The 25378-nt window shown below is 31.4% G+C and overlaps 2 protein-coding genes across 2 annotated transcripts in view; both read left to right on the top strand.

Annotated features, from left to right (window-relative positions):
• The window catches only part of LOC139089100 (transducin beta-like protein 2), a 71290-nt gene that overhangs the window by 4002 nt on the left and 41910 nt on the right, over window positions 1–25378 (top strand). The window lies entirely within an intron of this gene.
• On the top strand, window positions 2430–23421 carry LOC139089099 (uncharacterized). Its single transcript, XM_070638533.1, has 3 exons — window positions 2430–3040; window positions 16550–16807; window positions 21103–23421. Exons 1-3 carry the CDS (start codon window positions 2938–2940, stop codon window positions 22644–22646), a joined length of 1905 nt encoding a protein of 634 aa, XP_070494634.1. The 5' UTR covers window positions 2430–2937; the 3' UTR covers window positions 22647–23421.

Here is a 25378-nt window from a genome sequence, read left to right as displayed (position 1 = left end):
TATTAAAGGTCATAGGTGCTAATATAGTGAAATATATTACTTACTTACTTGAACCATGCTCCGACATGAAGCCTAGGTTATTACAAAAGGCCTTCCATCTGACTCTGTGACTGGCTAAATCACAAAGCTTGTAGTGCTATATATTACTTATTTACCTATAGAAGGAAAGTTTTAGACTTAGAATCGGTCATCTTGACCTTGATACTTGAAAACGTTCAGGAAGTTTCTCAAATTAAAGAACAATATACCGAGGTAATGTAGAAGGGTTTTCGAAGTCTCCAGGTTTTTCCTGTTTAGTTCTCGACAAATCTTAAGATGTGTTTGTCTTCGAAGAATTCCCTTGTAGTCTTGGATTTGATCTTGATTCCATAAATTCGTCAAAAACCGAGACTTCCGGAAATATTAGAAACTTAGAGGTGTCCTTAATTGTGTCTGTATATTTCCCATAAATCTACTCATTCTTGACATTAAATTCTAGACATTACAAAGTAAATGCACTTCATACCCTCCCTTAATCCTCATTTTATGCCTCATAAACTTCACAAACCATGATTACATTGTTAGATTTCATTCGAATATATGTTTAGTCTCCGTCTCATGAATTAAATATAAAGTGTTGTTTTTTTCTACTGATCAATAATCACAAAAGAATTGAATTGCGACAATGTAGTATGCAGCGTGTGTATGGAGTTGACGGTAAACGATTTAGTTTTTTTGCATAAAACACTTCCTGCTTTTTAATTAAGAATTTTTTATATAAATTATATATATTTTTTAGTAATAAAATTGTCACAATTGGCTAAAAAACTCTCAAGTTGTTGTGAACGTGCCTGGAAAGTCTAAATATGCTGATATAACTATAATGAGCCCATATTTGTATAACTAAGATATCACGTAAATGAGTTTTGTTGAAATTCTCTTCCTCAATGTGATACAAACAAAAAAGTTAATTGACCTGCGACACTTGTCAAGTTTCTCCCGTTGGTTACGGAAACATAAGATTTATTTTTACATCAGAACAGGTTGTTGCTTTCTTATGCAAAGCATGATGGGTGATGTAAAATATTTTTTTGGGGCGAATTTGATGATTACGAAGAGGAATCGCAATTATTAAAAACTGTCACGAAGCTTTTTAGGTATTTTACAAGTGACTTAGAACAAAAAAGAGTTTGCGACAGCCAAGAAGCTTCCTTAAAAGAATCACGGTTGGAATACATAAAATACTTGTTCATTGTCTACATAAGTGGTGGGCAACAGTTGTGTCGCGGCACTCCTGGGTGGTAAGCCACTATTAAAAATGCATACGGCATTTGGCAGATCACGGTTAGAATCCATAAGTAACAACCTTATTGTCTACATCAGTGTTGTACAAACTACATGTCGCGACACACCTTGGTGGCAGATCTCGACGTTGAGACGACTTTATCCATACAAAATCAGAATCGACTTCAAGCTCACCTTGGAGGAAAGCCACGACTAAAACTACTCACGACATGCGGTTCATGCGACTGTGACGGCTACATAATTGCTGTGACGGCTACATAATTGCAGTGATGACTACATAGAAGCTGTGTCGGCTGCGTTGTTGATGTTACAGCACACTAGACTTCATACAGCTTAGACATCCCTAGTCTACATCAATAATCGCAAAATGCAAGTGCAAAAAGTTCCACGTTGCATGTTTTTCCATGTTGCACAACAATACCTAATTAAAAGTCATCAACTTTGATTCAATATTCTGATCAATTTTGATAAAAAAATCATATAATTCATGAGGATGTTTATGGCACACAAAAAAAGTCTCACAAAACTGTTAAGCACATGTGAGTCTAATTAAAAGTTATCGAGTAATGTGATTTATTGAGCTTTTATGAATGCTTTTTGAATTTTGCTTGTAACGGCTGTACTAAAATTTGAATTAAGTTTGCTTGTATTTGTGAGCATTTGAATGTATTTGTGTGAATTATTACATGGTATATTGATTGTTGTTGTATACATTTCATGTGCATTCACATTATGAATCACATCCTTTACACAAAAAAAAAAATAACGTGCAATGAATGCCGGCAGAATATATCGCAAATTATCGTGTTGCATGGACATGAATTTTTAATTTTTTCAAGTCATGCGATTTTCTAGCTGCGGAAATTTTAATTAAAAAATTGTAAAATTTCTTAAAAATTCATTCTGTAACACCACGTGGTTTTCACGTTTTGTAACAAAGGAACCACTTATAGTCATGAGGATTAATATGACAGCTGAAAACCCACATGTGATCATTCAATACTCCAAAAATGAATTTTTACGTGCTTTCTGAGTTAATTTCCCTCTCATCTACACAATTGCATCACTAACACCATCAAGTTTAGTACATTTTCAGTGCTAATGTACTAAACAGTCTACTCGCGAGTTTTTTTTTATGATTTTCTTAATTCTCATCGTGAATTCAAGCGATCAAGACGTGCATTACCGCGCTCACTCGGTGAATTTTCTTATTTTTTTTTCTCATATCCTACAAATATATAAAAAAAGGTGAAGAAGAAAAGTCACAAAAAAAAGAAAGAAAAATTAACAAAACGAAAGAGTTTCATAATAATTTCTAGAATATGAAAATAAATTGTAAAATAAATGATTCCAAAAAGTGTTTTGATTATCGAGTGATGGATATAAATTTGAATTTCAAAATTATTTTCTAAATGAAAAATTGCATAAAAAATTTTTTTATGCGAATGTGAAAAAAAGTAAAATAAAAAAAAAAAAAATTCAAGTGTGGAAATATTTATTGATAATGATAAATAGAGTAAATAACTAAGCAACATCGCAAGGAATACAGCATAATTCAACTTAATAAAAAAGTATGAAAGTGCATTGAATATTTTTTCGAGAGAAATTTAAAAAGAATATAAAAGAAAAAAGAAAAAAAAAATACATTGAACCATGTTGGATACAATAATAATTGGATTAATCATTTTATCAGCATTAGTCTACGGATTTTGGCAGTATTTTGCCGAGCCTGATGATGCTCATAGAAAAAAGAAAAGTAAGTTTAAGATTTATATTAATATTTGGAATTTCCATGCTTAGCATCACCACGTGTTTCCATATAAAGGAATTTAAGCGGCAAAAATAACGTTTTTTTTTCTGAATGAATCATTCCTTTTTGGTTATATTCTGTGTCTGTTCTCTCATCAAACTCCAACACAGTCTTAAGAATCATTGTTCAATGTGTTAATGTCCCGGTCCGTAGCGTATGCAGCCTTACATGATTATCATTTTTTTTTATTTTGTGGAACACAGGAACGATGATGAATCAGATTCAGTTCCGACTAACGGTTATGCTGATTTCTGCGTATTTATGATGCAATTTCTGTGCTTAGTATTGAGTTTATTAATAAAATGATCAGTCAATGGATGATTAAATTGTAAATATTAGTGATTTTATACCTGGAAAAACTTGTATGATGAGCTAGAAATGAGATTTTTGTTGAGTAGGTTAGGGTTGTGTAAAAGGAACAAGATGTGTACCTGAAGATGTTTTTGATATTTTTTTGGATATTTAAGGATTTTATGACAGGAAAAGGGAGTGACAAATTGAATAAATTTCAAAGATTTTTGTATTTTTAAATAAATTAAAAATTTAAGGTTTAAAATTTGAAATATTTGAAAATGTTAAAAATATTAAAATAAAACTTTGAAATTCAAAACTCGTTTTTGAAATTTATTGGAAATTTGAAATTTATCATTTTTAATAAATTTGGAATTCGTTATTTTAAATCAATTTTTAAAACAGTTTGAAGACATTTTTGATATAAAAAAATTTTAAGAATTCAAAAACCAAATCATAATATAATATTAAAATATTCTTGAATTAAAATTGAAGCAAATTTAAAACATAAAAGTTTAAAACTTAAAGTGAAATTCCATTTTGAATTAAAAATTGAACAAACTAAAATTTTCAAAATTCAAAAATCAAACTAAAAAGTAAATCTGAAAAAATGTTGAAACGAAAATATTAAAAATTAAAAATTTGGAATTTTTAAAATAAATAAAAACAAAAATGCGCTTAAAAAGTTCAAAATTCAAAAACCTCGACAAAAACTTTCAAATGAATTAAAAATTTCAAATAAATTTTATTATTACCCGCACATGCTTTAAAATATACCAAAAATTGACTGTCACCCCTTAAAACTTCCTGAAACAGTAAACATTTTTTTTTTCGACAGTCAGGAAGTAATCCATTGAAAATAATTAAACCACCTCGTTTTTTTTTTGTCGGAAGAAATTTTGTCAAATAAGATCGCAGATAGAATTGCAAATCATTTATATAATTATACCGGTAAAATAAGCTTTTTTGGAACTGAAAAAATTAAAAAAATTAAGATTTCGTGAATTTTTAACCGCAACATTTATTTTAATTAAATTATAGTTTTTTGAAGCAATAATAAAAAATATTTAAGAACTTTAAAAACATTTCTCAAATAAAAATAAACAAATAAAACGTAAAAATTTTACGAGAATCAGCTATAGTGAATGGACACGAGAAGTTGTAAACTGAGACGAAACTACAAATATTGCAAAAAATATTAAAGAAGTCGCAAAAGTATAAAATATCAGAAATTGACTCAAATTTCATGAATTTAACATTAATTTAGCCATAATATCGACCGGAAGTTGTATCTTGATGATACCAAAAAAATTCCGTATAATTTTGAGATCGTGGATTAAAATTGAGTCATACCAAAATATTTCAAAAAATTGTGGCATCGTGCTGAGTCAGAGTAGAATTTCGCGTGGTTATTCTTGGTACTTAAAGATTCATAAAAATTCAAAGCTTCACGATTTCGTCTTTAAAACTCAACTTAAGTATGAAATTTTTGTATTTCCTTAAATTTATTTATTTACTTTTGTTCTTTATTGCAAATAAGTCGTGAAAATTTATTGACTGTGAAATGTTTCGCAATTCTTCTTAAAAAATATTTCAAAAAATCATCCAAATTCCACTAGAATTTTTGCATGCTCTTAAAACATCACCAGCTGCACAATTTTTCCTACCGCCAGAAAAATTTACACAAATTTAAAAAAAATTCTCCATTTTCATCTGAATTTAAATCCAATTCAAAGTAGAATTACAATAAAATCTGTTAATTTCCATACAAAGCAATCCGATTGAATCGTTCCCGACTGACTGGCTGAATATAGCATACAATGACTCACATCTAATCTTTTTTCAAATTTTTTATACCCTTCGTTGTTGCAAATAAAGTAAATTATAGTACGAAAGTCATGTCCTATTTCTTAAATAATGCCATACAAAAAAAAAAAAGACATAAAAAATCTAGTTACCAATTTTTATGGTCAAGTAATAAAAACTGTCTTTCACTATAAAGCAATGAAAAATGGCAAAAACTTGAATGATGACATGTTAAATAGAAGAATCAACAGTATTGATGCGCACTATACACGTGAAAAAAAATTATGTGTGCCGGAGTTCTGTTATATATAAATCTTTTTTTTTACTCGTTTCGCTTCATGGCCATTCTTTCGCCATAGTGCAATAAAATGGCATCATCTTTAAAGAATTTAAAATATCTGAGTAGATTACATTAAGTATGGAAAGGAAAAGCTAGCCAGATGCAGATGGATGTAAAGCAAACTGGTTTAATAATTTTGCAATTCTTTTTGCCTCTTTCATTCCACATTTCTCATGTACCGTATAAAAAGAATGCAGAAATAATAAAGTTTTTTTTTCTTGATCGCATTAGATATGATGGTGGGTCTTGTGCTTACTGTTGTTTTACTTCTTATTGCTCTCGACACGGCAAAAGTGGGGAAAAATTCTTTATTTTTTTTTACATTAAAAAACTGTTTGGAATTTCAATATTATTTTGAAAGTTTTTAACACGATGAGTGTAAAATTTATTTAAATTCTTTGAGAAAATTTTTCCTTATTGGCTTGAATTATTTGCTTATAAACACCAGCTGTAAATTCATGTAGTCTTGATCACGATCGTTCAATGCTCACGATAAAATGGAAAATTAAATTATTATTGTTTTTGGCTCGATCGTTGTGTCTATTATTGCCTTTTTTGAATATAATACAAATTTACGAGTAATTTGTCATGCAATTGAGTCACAAAATAGAATAATTTTGTAATAAGGGGGATGATTAATGAGGATTTTAGAGTTTTGAAAGTTTATTTTTAAGATTTTGATGGGAAAAGCCATTCAAATTGTTTAAAAAATAATTTTAAAAATTTAACGGTTTTCAAAAATTTGAATTTTTTCAAAAAAATTGAAAATTTCTCAGCAATTCGATCATTTTTCTCATAAAATTTGTCTAAAAGATTAAAAATTAATTTTTAAAAATGTTAACGGTTTTCAAAAATTCAAAAATATTTTTCTCACCTCAAAAAGTATTTCTTAATTATTTCTCTAATAAAACCATTAAAAATGTTCATTTCCACAAAATAAAACGCAAAAAAGTGGTAAGAAATTATCTATAATATTCATTTTCTGTTTATTATTAATTAAATTGTTTAAAAGAATCTTAGAAAAAATATCTCGATAAACATCTCAAGTACTTCCATACAGATAATTTGCTAATATTTACATTATAATATTCCAGACATACAGAAAATTTCTCTTAAATATATCATTAACCCGACCACCCAAACTGTGTACACAATCGCAATTCTCACAAACAATTGCAACTAAAGTTACAAAACAGGCAGCATAGCAATTTCATATTGAATGATAACAATAAGTGCTCCAAAAAATCATTCAATCTTGAGACATGAAACATGAAAATATAACTAAAAAAAAAAAATTAGCAGCACAATGAAAATTGAGTTGGGGAGTTATGTAATTAATCTCAAACCATGTGATTGCGATATCACAACAACAAAGATAATAATAAATAAATATACACATTTATTTTATTTTTTCGTGCGTTTGTCGTCGAGTCTACATTCATTGTCGTTACGATGATGACGAATATTTAATGCTTGTCAAAAATATAACTTTTTTACGTATTTTAAAATTCAAACTTATTAAAGTAAACAAAAAAAAAAAAAATGTCTATAGAATTCACCTTGAGCGGCGTATTTTTTTCAGTTGTGTGTATACTTGAGCAGTAACAATAGAGTACATACAGTATCTAAAAATTTATGAGAAAACGTTGGAGTACAGTGGATGCTTCATTTTTCATATCATGACAAAAAGGTTGCAAATAGGCCAACGGAATGCTATGCTTTCACATCTTTTAGCTATTTAAAAATGCAATTCTGGTGATTTGCAGACTTGGGAGATGTTGAGTTGTTAAGAGATTGTCTTTGTATGGGAGGATTTTGAGATGGATGTCTCCTTTAGGTATGATGTGTCTGAGCAGGGTGGAATCTGGAGAATTAAGCATTACTTACTTACTGGAACCACTCCTACTTGGAGCCTAGGTTGCTACAAAGAATTAAGCATTATATAAGCAAAACTGCCAGTTCGACAATAAAGCCTCTGTGACCGAGTGGTTAGGCAACATAGCGGATATGTGAATCACTCTTTTGTGAGTCCATGGGTTCGATTCTCACCAGAGACGGAACTCTTAATAATTATATCAGAGTGTTGTCGATATGACACGGCCTTGCACAATCCTCACGATATTACAATATAGGTGATTCTGGATGCTGGAAAGACAAAGTTTGAAGAAAGCGAATTTGATTCAATTTGAGCTACTCTCAGTAGTTTTAAGTCACAAGCCAAACCCTCATGTATTGTGTGATTGCATAATCTGTGATGTCCCTTGTGTTGAAAGATGCATGATCCATGATGGTTCTAGCCTGAATGATGATTGTCTTATGTATGGTCCATGATATCACTTGCCATGATGTCACTTGCCCGATGCATGATCTATGATGCCAATTGTCTGCTTGATCCATGATTCATGATCCATGATGACCCCTTGCGTCACCTGATTCATGATCCAACATGACCCCCCTTAAAGCTAAAACTCTCCAACCTAACACAAAATTTTATCATATTTTCTATTGTTGAAATAATATTAAATAATCTTTTGTGATTCATCTCCTCTCTCATGGTAAACAAAACACGAGCTGCAGTAGGAGATGAGTTTTGTGAAATAATAATTTATGTTGCAATTTTTTTTTTATTATTATTTTTCACTTTGTTGTTCAACAAAAGAATTGTTAAGCAGTTTTTCATTCAAACGCGAAACATTTGTTTTCCTATATTTTCTTCTTATTATATCTCATCTTTTCATTCATACAATAGGATGAGACAATTTTCACTATTATAATCCGTACAATAAGAGATTCACTTATAAAAACAATGCATTTCTATGTGGATCATCATCACAAGACAATGAAAATTGAGACAACAAAAACAAATTAAGTTCACGTTTCAAAGAACGAGAGTAAAATGACAAATTAAATATTTTTCGAAAAAAAGCCATCACAGACGTTTGAGAATGATATTTTAATAGGGCGTATAGAATGAAAACAAATTGAAAATTTTTTGTTATTTTTATATTTAAATGATTTTTTTTTGCTTCATGTTGATTTTTTGAAAATTTTCTGTAGGTGAAAGATGAGGTTTGAATTTAAATGAGGAAATTCATGAATTATATACTGAATTTTTTTAAAATATGTAGACTTAAATGAATGACTTATTTGAATTGCAAATATTTACTGAATACATTTGAGATGCAAAATAGTTACTGAATACACTTGAGATGCGAAAAAGTTACTGAATACACTTGAGATGCGAAAAAGTTACTGAATACACTTAAGATGCGAAAAAGTTACTGAATACACTTGAGATGCAAAAAAGTTACCTGCTTAAAATCACTGAATACACTTAAAATGCAAAAAAGTCACTGAATACACTTAATATGGTAAAAAAGTTACTGAATGCACTTAAGATGCGAAAAATCACTGAATATATTTAAGATGCAAAAGTTACTGAATACATTGGAGATGCAAAAAAGTTACTGAATACACTCAAAATGCAGAATTTTACTGAATACACTTGAGATGCAAAGAAATTACTGAATACACATGAGACGCGAAAAAATTATTAAATACACTTGAGATGCAAACATTTAAAAAATATTTTTATACAAATTCGATGATCAATTCTCATTTCATCCAATATACCATTCCACAAATCATCATTTTACATAAGAAAGTGTGAAAAATTCAATAAATATGTTAAATTTTTGACATAAATTATAAATTAATCTTCATTTTTGTTAATAACTCAATAAATTTATAAAAAATTAGAAATAACCAAAAAAACATGCGCAACATCTTCCATCCGAATCTCGTGACTAGCTCACAACAGAAAAAGCTTCGCAAAATTTCATAATCCGGCAACTTTCATTCGAATCAAAAAATTGTCTGATGTAATGAATAATTCAGACTGTGAAAACTGAGTGTCGAAATCCTTCGACACTGAATGTCGAAGGATTCAAAAAACGTCGAAAGTTTAATTTTAGCTATTAATTTTGACCGTTAGAAAATCGATATTAAAATCTGTAAATTTTTGACTTAAACTGTCACATGAAGCTTGATTTGTTATTACACGACCTAAATATGATTCATAGTTTAAGAAATAATGAATTTCGTAATAATTTTTTGGTTTTATTAATAATAAAAATTTTGGAAGCTTTATAACGGTCATTCAAAATTCAAAAATAAACGGCCATTTATATTTTTGAAAATAAAAATAACGGCCATCTTCGACATTTCCACAGTCTGGAAAAATTGAATAAAATTAGACATTTTTACAAAATCAACAATCGAATCATGCATGTCATTTTAGCTAACTGCATACACGTACAACTGTGTAATCAGTTGATGTGATCACTTGGCCGTAAATCAAGTCAATCTTTTTGTTTTTTGTAATGATGTATACGATAAGTAGCAAAGCTAATTATTTAGCAAACAAACTTTTGTAAGGTCACTATCCCATCTAACTATATTACAAATTACTTAATTATCTCAAAAGTGCTTCATACTTGGAAATTAAGTAAGTAAGATCTGTACAAATTAATTTTTATGCATATTCATACAAAAGTGAAATAAAACGTCGCGTGGAATTGAGAATTGAAAAGTCATAAACACAAAACCTCGTCAAGTGGTTTTTAATTTTTTTTTGTCTATGAACATTGTAGCACGTTTAAGATTTTAAGCGATATGGTGGAACTCAATTTTTTATTTTTTTTACTTAACTTCTTATACGAGACTTTTGTGAAAAAAAAAACGCATTTGTGGTGATTTTTGATTTTGATCAGCTGCAGATGAGATATTTGCCGTTGAGTTGCTGAAGATCAGATTTGGAATTGACGTAAATGTGAGCCGTTGTGCATAGGACCTTAATTGCTTGTCAAATTATGATAAAGTTTTGAATCATCTTGTGTGGCATTGAAAAAAATCGAGATGCAAAATAGTTACTGAATACACTTGAGATGTGAAAAAGTTACTGAATACTCTTGCGATGCGTGAAAGTCATTGAATACACTTAAGATGCCAAATGTCACTAAACGCACCAAGTAGCTACTAATATCGTGCAGCTCACATTTTTCCATACTAATTCTTACAAAATATTTCGTTACACATAACCTCAAACAATCCAGCGGCCTCCTAACCTAAATTCTAACCACAAATTCCATTTCCAATTCCTAAAGACCACTCCACTCACAAAAATTTTCATTCTCAATGCTTCAATTACTTGGCAGGTGATTTCAATTGACATTTATTTCTTCTTTTCACTCACTCTCATTTCTGTTGTTGACGTTATCGGGTCAGTTACTGAATATTGAGCGAGCATGCTGCGCAGTGAGAAAATAAAAAAAGTTTATTTTTAAAACCAATCTTATTTAATTTTAGCTTCTCTTCGACTGAAAAAAGAAGGAAAAAAAGTTTTGTTTATGAAAAACTGAAAAATTTCTCGTGTTTGAGAATTTTTCAGTGTAATTTAAATGAATGATTATAAATCCATTTCAAGTGGCAATGTTCCCATGAATGAAATGATTTCGAATTAATTAAATGGAATTAAAAATGAGAGCGAAATTGCGTGTCAGAACTTGAAAGGAGGAAAAGAAACACGTTAGGGAATCGATAAAGTAACAATATTTTTTTATTGGAACCTTGAAAATTTCTTATGGAAATTTATTTTGAGTAGTTAATGCAATCGTATTGATATTGAAATGACAATTCAACGTATAGTCACAACTACTTACAAGTGTCATGAACAATTAGGAAGCTTTGTGAATGACATCGGCTGATTCGATTGAACATTTGTAATAGAAGTGGGAGTTGCAAGAGTGAATTTGAGGATAAAGAACGCATTTAGATTTATAGTCAAAAATTCAAAAAAATTTTAACGGATTTTTGATATTTGAAATCTCAAATTTTGAAAAAAATCACAGTTTCAAGCCCCTTCTTCACTTCAAGCTTTATTTCTTGATTTATTCAGTAAATATTAAGTATTTTGAAGGTCTTACTCGCTTGTTTGCTTCTTTGCCATAGCAAAATGTGTGCCGTAATAGTTTAAAATGACTTAATAGTAAAGAACTTTGAAATTCTAACAAAAATTCACTCGTCACACAACTATTAAGTCAGAAAATTTTTGAACAATATAAACACAATATTGCAAATTTATTTTCAATGTCAATTATGAATTCTTATATATGATTCTTTTGTAAAGATTTATCTTTACAAATAATGAGCATTTTTTTTCATATCGTACGATCATTTGATGTATCAATTAATGTATCATCACTAATTATACGGCCTGAGTGATATATCTGGCAAGTCTTATTTTTGATGTCTTTAATTAACACCTTTTTGATTTTCATTGTTGTCTGGGGTAGAAGTACCAAAGTCACTGAATTGTGGATGATTTGATAGCACTTGCAATGATATTATCAATGTGTTCATTTTAAAGTACTTAAGGTGAGAGATTTGATAAAATAAACAGTCATAATTGAGGTCAATGAATTGAAAATTTCCAAGGAAATGGTTTTTCCTTTGTCAATGAATTGGGACACGTTGTCTAGGCTAGGACATGGTAATAAGTCATATCTTATTTAACCTTAAGTCAATGAAGTCTTTATTGCTTGGTATAGAATACAATTGAAATTTATCAAGCATTAATTAGTTGGACTTCTGTGGCTGTTTCATGATCAAATTAGTTACAATACATACGAAAACTGACCGCAGACTTTAAAACAATAACTTCACACAGGCAATGAGAAAAAATATTAAATAATTCACAAAAAACCACTTTTAACCACTTTTTCATTATCTTAGATAAAGAGCTTGAAAAATAAAAAAATAACAAAATTTTATAGCGTAAACCACAACTTGAAATGCTAATCTAAAGGTTTACTTTATGTTATCAATTTAAAAACAGTCAAATGAGGGGGAAAGTGAGGAAGATGGAAATGTAAATATTACAAAATGCGCAAGTTGAACTTTCACTATGCATGCCGTGGGCTCGTTTTTGCTTATTTTAACAGTATTGAATTATATTTCTCTCATATTTCATATCTACATATAATCAGATATACTGTCATCAGTTTGAATACATGTGAATATGAATAAATTATCATGGGAATAATAATAAAAAAAAGTTTTAAAAATAACATAAATATATTTAACGAGGCTTAAATGGCAATGTGCGGGGAGTTTTGGGGAGGTGGTTGGTCAATCGAGTTTGGTTGGGTTCAAGTGCTGTGGATTGGTCGATTTGTGTTACATAATCGTTAATCCATTACAGTTAAACAAGTTAATTTATCCATTTAAATGAAATAAAATAATCTTTAAGCTATTCAGATCTTAAAGATCTCACAGTTCAGCATTATAAGCATCTTGGAGCTAATCTACAGGGCACTCAAGCCTGGATTTAGATTTTAAAGTTGAATTTGAATCACTTTTCGAATGACACTCCTGCCTAGAGCCTCTAAAGGGAGGTTGTTTGAAATTTCAAGCGCATTTGCTTCAAAATGTCACATGTGATAAGTTTTTCATACCGAGATTCGAACCCATGATCACTGGGTCGATGTGCAATGAGTAAGTCCCGAAGGACGAAACGACTAAGCTACCGAGCAGCTTTGACTCATTCAAGCAAATCCTAGCATACAAGCATATTATCATTGAGCATTTTACGGTACCAATGAGCATGCTCTTTAGGTACCTTAAGATGCTCATTGAGCATATGCTTGTATGTTAAGGAAAAATTGAACTTGAATTGGATTCACATGATTAAATCCCCATACAATCCTACATTCAATACTACTTCTCTATCTAATAGCAATCCGATCAACCTCCAGCCCACTCATCCATACCTTCCCCATCCAACTCCCACACAAAAAATCATTTTTATTTTATTTGCAATCACATAAACGTATATGCAATCTGCTGATATAATTCACGATATATATTTATATATATTTTTTTTATATTGAATGTGAGAAACAGTGTCACATGTACCTGTGAAATACACATGCAGCACATTATTGGATACTTAATTGAATTCAACCGGTCAAATAAAAAATAAAAAAAAATAAATAATAAATTACTGAACTCATTCTGCCTTTATGTTTTGTTTTTATTCTATTTCTCTTCTATGTTTTATTCGCATAAATACAATTGCTTGTGCTTTTTTGTCATTGTAGTTGAGAAATTGGTCACAGAGTGAATGAGAACATAATATATAGTCGCGCGTGTTTATATTGGAAAAATGGAATATGTTACTAGTTGCCAATTGAGAATAATTTACAATAATGTTTATCAGGGCTAAGGTTTTTTACTCGACATTATACAGCAACATACACTTCATGGCACGAGGAAATAAAATGCGCGACTATAAATCTTTTTTTGAAAAAAATTATGACTAAGCATCATTCAAGATAAGAATTTGAAGGTCGTCAACCTATGCTTAAGACTTATTGTTGCATTTTGAATAATTCTTAATGAAGGTGAATGAATCTTCAAATTCAACGTCCTTGATTGAGATTCTTGAATTGTGTGAGAGGTGTGAATGCATAAAAGAAGCAAGCAGCACAGTATGAGATAATTTATTGATAATTTGCGGGATTGTTGTCATCTGGAAATACAAACAGACAACGACGAGTCTTAAAATCGACTTTGAACTTTGATTGTAAATTGTGATGATTAAAAATGGCTATGAGTGGATTTTGTGAATATTAATGTGGAGTTGAATAATTATTTAGGTGAATTTTAAAAGCTATTTGAGTTGATTTTGGGGATTATCTGTAAATGATGTAAAGTTTTAAATGTGGAAAAATGAAGGATGATGCTCTTTGGAGTAAGAGGGGTGAAGGATGGGGTTTTGGGGGTCTATCCTAGTACTTAGTCCTCGATGTCGACTTCAATATTGTATGGAATAGACAAATTGACTTTATTCAAGTCAATTAAGAGCTCTGCATTCAAATTATAATAAGGAACCTTTAAGTGTAAGAAGGGATTAGTGATGGGGTTTTGGGGTCAATCCTACCCCGTAGTCATCCAAGTCCACTTGGATTATGCATAAAATAGTCGCCTCGACTTAATTCATCTCAATTAAGAGCTCTGCATTCAAATTATAATAAGGAAGCTATTAGGAGTAAGAGGGAGTTAAGGATGGGGTCTGGGGGTCCATCTTACCATTTAGTCCTCAAAGTCAACTTGAATATTGTGTAAAAAAGCCGACTAGACCTCATTAAACTCAATTTGGAGCCCCACATTCAAATTCAGTGACTTTTAATCCCAAACCACTCAAAAATCCAAACAATCCCACACCCAAAACATGTCCATAGCTTTATCAATTGTTTTGAAAACTCAATCATAAACCACCAATATTACACGTTACGATAACATTATCAAAAAACCTCTAGCAACTCGAAAATACCCTTTAAAGTTATTTATCATCGGTTTTTAATTCGTCATAGCTATTTTATCTGATCCACATGGATCCACATTAAAGTAACTAAGTCTCACACAAATGATGATTATCTCATCCACACATAGTAAAATTCATATTATAAATAAAGATGAGAACTACATGTATATATGCGTCATTTTATTATCTGAGTTAGACAAGCATTTTTACGCTAACATTCTACATAATGGATTGTTGATAACTTTGTACACACATTTTGTGTAGTATTTGCTATCACAAAATATTACTACGAATATAATCAAATAGAAAAAAATCATTTTTGTGCCAAAAAGCACGAAATAAGCTTGAAATTAAAAATGTATTAATCAAATTCTACGACTATCAAGCAACAAAATATTCGATGGACCGAGAATTACATGGTCATGTTTGGGGGGCTTGAATTAGGCATTCAAGGTTGTTCTGATTTTTGTATTGATTTTTTTTTTTATGTGAAGTAGAACTAAGTTATGACCTTGGAGTTGTCGCGATGTGACTTGATAGAAATATGATCAGGTGATAAGACGCTTTGTTATTGAGGCACACTGCGGAGAACAATTTTTTTTTGTTGCGATTTAATGTTAATTTTCATGGGCAAGATGTAGTGTGATTGACTTTTTTGAGGGTTTTATGGTAATGAATTAGGTATATCAAGGAGGACAAAAGTGTGTTAGAGGGGATCGGTGGCGGAATGAGTTAGTAATTCGATATCTTATATTTGAAATACCCGACTCTGAAGTTTTGGGTTCGAGATTCGGCAGGAGCAATTTCAATTGTCCTTTTTCGAATCATATCTAGTTAAAGTCTTCCTTTGGAGGTCATAGGCAGTAATGCCATAAAAAGAGTAGCTTTAATTTCAGTATGAACTATGTAAGTCTACAGCAATGGGTGGGGACAACCTTTTAATTTTTCAATCTAGATCGAATCCGCACATGACATGGAATTTCCTAATATTTTTGGCAGCACATTTGTGGATCGCGGCACACCGGTTGCGCAGTGGTCGCTCATTGCTCAGTTGGTCAACTGAGTGTAGCAGAGGTCTGGCCAATAAAAACAAACACCCCAAAATTTCCCAACAACCCAGGATAATTTACAACCATAAAATCATAAATTTATCGAAATCCCATAAACAAAATATTCATTAAAGCTAAAAACCTCAAAAACCACTTAAGCTGGTGATGAAAATAAAATTTTAAAAATTCATATCGTGAAATAAAATGTTTTTTTCTAAAATGAAATAAATATTATTTTCACGCGTAGAAAAATCATTGAATTCGCGATGGAGATGATCAAGCGAAATCAACAAATAAAAAGTCGTCATTTGACGTCATGGAGGCACGACTTGAAATAAAAAAAAATATATTTTTTTTTTCTTTGAACAGAAGCACATGTGACACTAAAAAATGACATCAAATGCTATGTTCGACATTTAATCTCACAACAAATTTGTTCATCATTGCTTGTTGTCTATGAGGAACTAAAACTTTTTTCGCCATGATAATATTTACTGATAATTCTTATCAATTCTGTTCTGATTATTTTTTTTACATTGTCTTGCCTTATTATTCATGAATTTCCTTATTTCCTATCATTCTAGATGAGGCAAACAAAAGAAATGACGATTACGTACCGAAGGATAATAAATCATCAACAGCAAAAAAGTTATCAGAAACGACAAATACCAACAATAAGACAAGCATTAACAATAACTCAAAACGCTCAAATTTGAAAAAGCGAACGGATAAGACAAATTATTCACACAAGTGGCTATTGACCACATTAAAGGGACATACAGGCTCCGTTATGGATATGAGTTTCTCAGCGAACGGAAAATATCTTGCGACATGTGCTGATGGTGAGTTTCATTGAAATATTATTTCATATTTATTTTTATTTCCTTCCGTCTTTCTCATATATACACTAACATGGTCTGACTAATGTGACTAGTTTTGATTTATATATATACATTTTATATTGAGGTGTTTTCACATATTATCGACTGGAATGTGGATACGATTTCACATTCACTTTTGGTGGCTGGTTATATAGGAAATTGAGTGTGTGGGTTGATTATTGTCTGGGAAGTTTAATGACTTTGTTAGATGTTTTTTATTGGAGATGGAAGCGAATCTAGTGAGAGTTAATGGAGTTTTCAATTAGCTTGGAAAATCAGGAGGATGTGAGGCTGTGATTGCTATAAGTTCAAAGTTTGGGCATTTGTGTATTCTAGTCTGATCACAGTCCTCTCTCCAGAATACCACAAGTTGGTTAATCGATCAAAAATCCGATCATAAGCAAGTATAACCAAGTGCCCGATTTATTGAATCAGACGTCATGTCAGAGTTACGACGTCCTGGTTTCGAATTATTGATCCAATAATCTGACTTCATACCAAAATTGAGATGGACTGACATGGCACCATGTCAGAGTCAATTTGACATGGTGTATGGATCGATCAACTGATTTCTGCTTTTCGAGTCAACACAATGGTCAATCACAGTTTTGATCATTTCTCGATCAATTTCGACCATTTTTATCAGATTCACATCCTTAACTTTGGATAATGATTTTGATTTGCAGACTCTTGCTTGTCCATTCGATTACCGAGCTTTTATTCTGTTACACTGGTAGTTCGACTTCATTTTTATCGATACCTCAGATTCTGCTATGCTCTTAAGCCAAGTTCTAATACTAAGATGAAGGATTGATGAGAATAAGTATATCATGGCAGCCAAATGGCGCCCACATATTATTGAAATGGCAATTTTCATATTTACTACCATATGGTTTAATACCATATGGCAACCACTTGTCTTCCATGTGTGTAGATTCGGTAACAAATTAAAAATTGTCCAAAAAATTATCTTAAAAGCTACCTAAAAAAGTTATCAAAAAACAAGCAATAAGCAGCTTCATACATATCATGCTTGTCAACTTATACAATTACATATGTCTTGTTTCTCCAACTTTTTTTTATCACATTCACTTCATCTCAGTCTAACTATGGTAAAGTCATGTCATATGAATATTTTTTTTCAACCGATCAATCGACATCGATTGTCAGACATGTTTGACTCCCCCTTATCATAGCTGCGCAAAAAATAAAAAAACAATTATTGTTTTTTTTGCATGCATCGTCGAGTACTTGTTGCGCATTTCTGAACAATTGTCTATTTTTTTACTGCCGCAAATGCAATTTGCAATAAATAATAATTGCAGTATATTTTTCCTGAACAGAACCTCCTCGTCAAGTTCATTGTATTGTTTAATAGATTCAATTAAGTATGATTTTTTTGATAGTAAATTCATTCAACCTTAAGACTCTTCAAGTCATCAATCACGTGTGGCTTCTTCAGTTTCCTTCTTTTTTGCGAACAACTTAATTTACGCTTTTGTTGTTGTAATTTCTGACGTTAAAGCAGTGGTAGGTAAAATGGTTAATGCACTTTCTTATCGATTAATTTTCGAAAAAAATTGTTGAACCTTGTTTTGAAAACAAACAAGATATCAATCATATTATAAGCCAAAAAAGCTGACTGTGAATGAACGGTTCAATTAGAGAAGACATATGGTTGATGGCTCATGCTTTTATTTTGGTAATTTCACGTGATTTTGTTTGCTTCTTAGAATTTGCGGTGGTTAGGAAGGCTTTGTATTGTTTGTTGGTGGTTTGTGCTGAACTTGATAGACATTTAATGTAAATAACTCGAATGACACAACGTGTGCGCTAGGGCTGTAATAACGGTAAGACACGAAGTTATCGTGACGACTGATTTCGACCCATTTTCTCACTGCCTTGTGCTACTTGAGTGATTTAATTGGATTCAATAAGCGAAACCTAGAGCTCGAATTTGAGTCGGATTTTGCATATAAGAGACTGCTTAGCTCAATATAAACACGAGCGACATAAATGAAGAAGATACCGTCATGGACCAATTATGGCTCCACTAAAACCGGAAAGGACAGGACTTAAAAATGGCCAAAAATCCAGATTCAAGCCGACTTCTTTCTGATTTAAGGACGGATTTCATCGAATCAGATTTTCCGCAATTTCTATTTCGTGTGGGTTTCGAAAATATCGTTTATTACGGAAGCCGCTTTCATTTGGAGTCTAAATTGCTGTCATATAGCAAAAGTGCTTTAGCGAAGCCTTAAAAGTCGACTTTGATTTCTGGTGAAACTTGTTAAAAAAGAATCAAAACTTTGCGAATTTGAAACTTCATTTGATACTGATTAGCTGAACCTTCATCTAAATTTTAGTCGAGAATACGATCCCAGACTTGATAAATAATTCCTATCAGACAAAAAAGACCGCTTTTGCGTCCCGAAGTGGCATTTCTGTGCCATAAAAGCATGTTATTTGTCTATTAAGTAGTCTTACAAAGTTACGAAAACTTTCAACAAAGTTTAAAGTGCAATTGAATTAATTAAATAGAAAGTTGATTTGTGTATTTAAAGTTTGAGTTGCTAAGATGAAGATTTGCTACAAATATTGAGGCTATGTTAGTTCAAAGTTCATCCATAGCAATTTTAATGAAAAAATTCTTCTTAGTGATGACCTAAAAATTGATATTAAGGTTAGACTTTAGTGATTACTTGCTGATTTTCGTGAAACCAAGATGATTTCATCAGCATGAAATTTCTCCTGAAAGTTGAACAGCTGTTCCATCTACAGAAATCTAATCAACCAGCAAGATCATCTTAAAAAACCAATTAATCTTTACTGCATGACACTAATCTCAAGATATAACCAAAACAATTTACTTCATGACTTTCTACGGACAATAATAACTGTATGGTGGATTTAATAGGAAGTTATAGACATAGTATTTACAATATAACACCTTCTTGTTCTTCATAATTATCTCTTTCTATCTCATTTATTGGGGAAATGGCACTTGAATATGGTGATGATGTACTTGGCACGTGTTTGCCTACTTTTTAATTAATCTTGATTTTTATTACATTGTAAATATCATTTTCATCTTTCTAATTAAGCTATTTTCTGCTTTTTTGTGATCTTTTTCTGTTAAGTAGTTTAGAATGACAGTCTTTAATGGATATAATTAATTTTGATGGTGTGATGTGATGATCTTTAGGAGATTTTAGTTAATTTTGAGTGAAATAAATGAAGAGGAGTCTGATTTTAAGAAGCAAACTCTAATAGAGGTACCTTAAGTAGGCAAAGAGTATGCTTACATGTTGCAAAAAGATCACCACGGTACCTAAAAAATGTCTCTTTCCAAAACAGTCAAAGAGACCGCTTTGAGGACCCTTTGACCACTTTTAGGTCCATTTGACCGGTTTCTTTGACCGTTAGGGAAAGTTACATCTTTTAGGTACCATAATGATCATTCTGTACCATGGAAGGATGATATTTGCCTGTTAGGGTGAAATTAAGGTTTAAAGGTTCTGCTAAAGCACTTTTATTGACCATAAATGGTTGTTGCTTCTATTTGGTATTCATTTTAAAGCCATACAGAGGCGATACGCATTTAGTATTAATAAAAGAGCTGAAGTTCGGTCGTTAAGTCTTTCTCATTTGTATAGCTCAGTTAAACATTCAATTTTGAACTATTTTACCGTTCAAAAGCTATTTCTATCGCAGTAAACATTTTAAAATTCAAATTTTGTCAATCAAAATTGTTTTAAAATTTTAGAAAAACATGAAAATTTTGATTGAATTTAAAGTTTAAAATCAATTTTAGAGCCTTTTTACCGCATTTAGAGTATATAATATAATATCAAAACTTCCAACTGAAGATCATCACAGAAAAAAATTTGCAAATCACTAAACAAACTTATCCAAGGGTACAAAAATAACACCAACTATATTAATAAAAAGGGTTAAGGTGATAAAACTGCTGATGAAGCTTTATTTTGCAAATAGTAAACGCTCTTATGTTAATTACACTTTTTTTTTATTGCTTCATCAATGCCATGAAGTAGACGCAATTACTAAGTTACATTACATTATTACCTTCACATACATAAACACACACACACACACACACAAACAAAATTTTACTTACACACACTTAAAAAAAAATTAAATAATTTTAAAAAGATTCACAAAGCATTTTTTTTTGTTGTAAAAAAAAGAAAGAAAAACTCAAATTTAGTTTATTTTTTGTGTTATTTTCTTTAAAGATCCATCATCAATGGTTCAATCGATTGATGGCGAATCAGATGTGACAAATGAAACATCAACAAGTAGTGAAGACTCACCAAAGCAAAAGCGTACCCAAAATAAGCGTAAGGTGAATCATCATTACGTAAAACAGCGTACAACACGCAATCAAAATGGCAAATCATCGACATTAACATCATCATCATCTTCAAATGCCCATAATAATCATAATCAAATAATGAAAAGTTATGAGAGATGTGAAGAACAGAGATATCGTGCACTCGAGCCACCATTACGACAACATACAAAATTAAATTTAACGGAAGCACAATTGGTACATTATTTACGTAATTATCTATTGGATGAAATGTTAATGCGACTTCTCGGCTTTCCAATTGAGTATGATGTTGCACCAAGTATGGCAATAATCTACAAATATCCACCATACGAGTTTATTTCACAACGTAAATTGGCAATGGCATCAACAACTGCATATTATAGTGGCAGTCCAATTATAGTAAATCAAAATGATGGCTTAGTACCAACAAAAGAGAATTTCGGATGTGAAATTAATGATAGTGATAGTGGTCAAGGATCGGGATCATCATCACCATCCGATGATTATGAATTGAGACAATCACCAAGCATTAAAACTGTACCACGACAATATACGTCTATGGTGAGTTCACAAAAGGAATGCTCGAGATGCGGTAAAGGATTTTTCGTCACTAACGATGGCGATTATGTTACAACCGAGCCATGCCTTTATCATTGGGGTAAATTGAATCAATTTTATGATGGACAACAAATGCGTCGAGTTCATTCATGTTGCGGACGAGATTATGATTCAAATTATATTAATGGATGTACAGCAAATAGAGTCCACGTATGGACTGGTGTATCAGCTGGTCTGAATGGTCCATATGAAGGCTTTGTTCGCACAAAACGTCGTCCAGGACCACCGCCAGAAGATGGTAATACAGGTGTTTTTGCAGTTGACTGTGAAATGTGTTTTACTGGCTGTGGATTGGAACTAACAAAAGTTACATTTGTTAGATCTGATGGAAATATGTTTTATGAAAGCTTTGTGCGTCCGGAACGAGACATTGTTGATTATAATACACGATTCTCGGGTATAACAGAAAAAGATCTGAATATTGGCACAAATAATGGTATGAGACGTGCCTCAACAGCATCAAATTCAAGTTCGAGTTCGACAAGCTCAAACGGTTATTATAGAACCGTTAAAACATTACAAGAAGTACAAAAAGATCTTCTAAAGTTTATATTTGAAGATACAATTCTGATCGGACATTCGATCGAAAATGATCTCAAAGCCTTAAAGCTGATACACAAGTCAATTATTGATACGGCGATTATATTTCCCCATTATTATGGACTACCATATCGACGCTCATTAAAATCACTTACAAATTGCATTCTCAAGCGTGATATACAAACAGCCGAGAATGGTCATTGTAGTTTTGAAGATTCCCGTGCATGTTTAGAGCTGATACTATGGAAAGTACGAAAAGATTTTCGTGAAGTACTGGAGCAACATTAAGATGCGATTGATGTGCAGACAGAAGTGATTTAAACATAATTAATTAATTTTATATTAAATGAAAAAAAAAAAAAAACTAATTAGATAGGATGATAAAAATTTTTAATGTGATGTTCATAAACTTTATACACAAACTACTATTTTTGGCGATGGGAATTGAAGAGGATTATGGGTTTTTGGTAGGCTTATTACAATCTTTAAAGGCATTGTGTCAAACATCAGGAAATTCCCAAAAAATATCGTTTGAAATAACCAAAAAACCCATAATCATTGTCAATTCCCATCCCCAAAAAAAGACAACAAAATTATGCAAAATTTATTTTTGGAATCAAAAAAAAAATTTTTTTGAGTGAATTTTTCTCACAAGTACAAAACAAAAAAAAAAAATAAGAAGAAGTTTGTATGCGGAATCAATTTTTACACAAAAAAATAAATATTAAACACACATTTAGAGCGAGATAAATAAAATTTGCATAATCTTATGACATCAGCAGAACGAATGTCACCTCGATAGAGATCATGATGATGTCGATGGGTATAATGCCCTATAAATGTGTACACAAAAATAAAACTCATTATTATGGAGATTGCTGAAAAAGACGTGCAAATTTTGTGTGATGAAAATGGGATGAATTTTGTCAGAAATTATTTTGGGAGGTGGTTGTGAGGAGGTTTGGGTTAATATTCTGGACTGTAGGACAAGTTGCCCGAAAGGTACAGGGTGTAGAAATTGACCGAAAATCCAGCCTAGAGCTCGAATCAACTCGGGTATTGTATGGAACAGTCAACTCGACTCCATATAAAATTTGAGTCGAATTCGAGCTCTCATCCAATCTCAGTCTGACATGATTCTGTCTTAAAGTCGGATTTCATTGAATCTGACCTGAAACCAGAGTTATGTTGGCCTGGTGTCTGATTTTCAGCCATTTCTACGTCGTATGCTTTCCAGGTCAATTAATTGATTCAAAATTTGGCATTTAGCTGGTGCTACTCTGATTTGATACCAGATTCTATCCGAATCCGTTACCAAGTCAGTGTCACACCAATTTGGAACCAGATTTTTGATCAATCAACCGATTTGTCTTATTCAAATACTCCCCAATCCTCACAAAACTACCCAAAAAAATTTCTGACAAAATTCACCCCAAGGGATCCATTTAATCTGCTGTCATGTCATAAGCCAAAAAATTTAAGAGAAAAAAAAAGTCGCAAAGTATTTTTTTTTTATTATTTTTATTTTAGTTACTTAAGAAATTTTCTATAGATTTTAAGAAAGATTTTTAAGTATACGCTAAGATTTTTCCTTAGCGTGAATTTCGATTAAAACAAAAAAAGCTGAATTTAGTTATACTAAAATGTATTGTTTTAGCACAACTAAATTCAGTCATTTGCTAGTGATAATGTATTAAGAAATTTTTAATTGTAAATAAATGTGATTTTGTGACACGAAATGTGTAAAAAAATAATAATATATTTATGTAAGGTTAGTGGATGTGTAGAAATTTCTTTTCAGAATCAGATCAAATTTTAAGACCTTTAAAATTAGGCTAATTTTACAATTTCTCCATCCTAGTTGAGAATTTATCGTTTTCATAATAAATGTCTCAAATAGCACAATTCGGATTAGGCGGTAACCGATCAATAATCCGACCACTGGCTGGTTGACTCTTGTCTGGTGCAAATAGGTTTAGGTCCGTCCAAATACCGGAATCACACTGACTTGGTGTCAGATTCGACTGAAATTCAGAGTTATGCCTGGATTATGGCGGCTTGGTGCCAGATTTTGGTCACCATGACTCTGATTTGGTAAAAACTGATTCAAATCCGAAGCCATGACAGAATTATTGCAACCTGGTACTAGATTATGTCGACCGTGACTCTGACTTGATGCAATTTGGTTTAAATCCAGCACCATGCCAGAGTTTTGGCGGATTGATGCCAGATTATAGTCGCTGTGACTTTGATTTGGGGCAAATTGGTTCAAATCCGATGCTATGCCAGAATTTTGGTGGTCTGGTGACAGATCATGATCGCTGTGACTCTGACTTGGTGTAAATTGATTCAGATTCTGCTTAAATTCAGCACCATGCCAGAATCAAGCCAACTTGATGCCAGATTATCGATCAACTAACCGACCTGTGCTATTTGGGTGTGTTCCTAATAGTAATCAATAAATCAATTTGGATAGTCAATTTTAGTACTCGAATAATATCATCAGAATCGTAAGCAAATTAAACAAAATTTTAGATAGGTAAAATAAGTAGGAAAAAAATGATTCAAAGTGCCTGTAAAAAACCCAGAAATAATTAAGGATGGAAAAAAGTATCATTTAGTGTACATATTTAACGTATAGATAAAGAACACACACAAAAAATTCAATTGGAATAATTGCTCTCGAAAAGAAATTTTTAACGAGTTATTTCGTTAAATAAGCAAAAGCTCTAATGATGCTAATTAAATGTGTTTCGAATGATAATTATTCATATGTTGTAGAGATGGAAGAAAAAAAAAATAAAATTAAAATTTATCACATTCGTTTCCCATAAACTTATGTGGTAGATGTCATGTTTTACATAAAAAATCATTATTTTTTATTTCATTCACTGTAAAAGTAAGACTATAGATCATTGTAAATATGTTTGCTTTATGAAAATTGAGGCAGAGTTGGGGGGATGGGTTGTTTCTGAATTAGAATGGTGACCAAAGGGTCCATTGATATTTGACTGAGATGC

Source organism: Chironomus tepperi, unplaced genomic scaffold (genome assembly GCF_022539635.2).
Source record: "Chironomus tepperi strain 1889 unplaced genomic scaffold, CSIRO-AGI_Ctep_v1 contig_175, whole genome shotgun sequence".
Lineage (NCBI taxonomy): Eukaryota > Metazoa > Arthropoda > Insecta > Diptera > Chironomidae > Chironomus > Chironomus tepperi.
This window is presented reverse-complemented; position numbering and strand designations above follow the sequence as displayed.

Coding starts and splice junctions, on each gene's coding strand:
- LOC139089099 (XM_070638533.1), top strand. CDS start 2,938: ATGTTGGATACAATAATAATTGGATTAATCATTTTATCAGCATTAGTC. Junction 3,041..16,549: donor TGCTCATAGAAAAAAGAAAA/GTAAGTTTAAGA, acceptor CTATCATTCTAG/ATGAGGCAAACAAAAGAAAT. Junction 16,808..21,102: donor TCTTGCGACATGTGCTGATG/GTGAGTTTCATT, acceptor TTTTCTTTAAAG/ATCCATCATCAATGGTTCAA.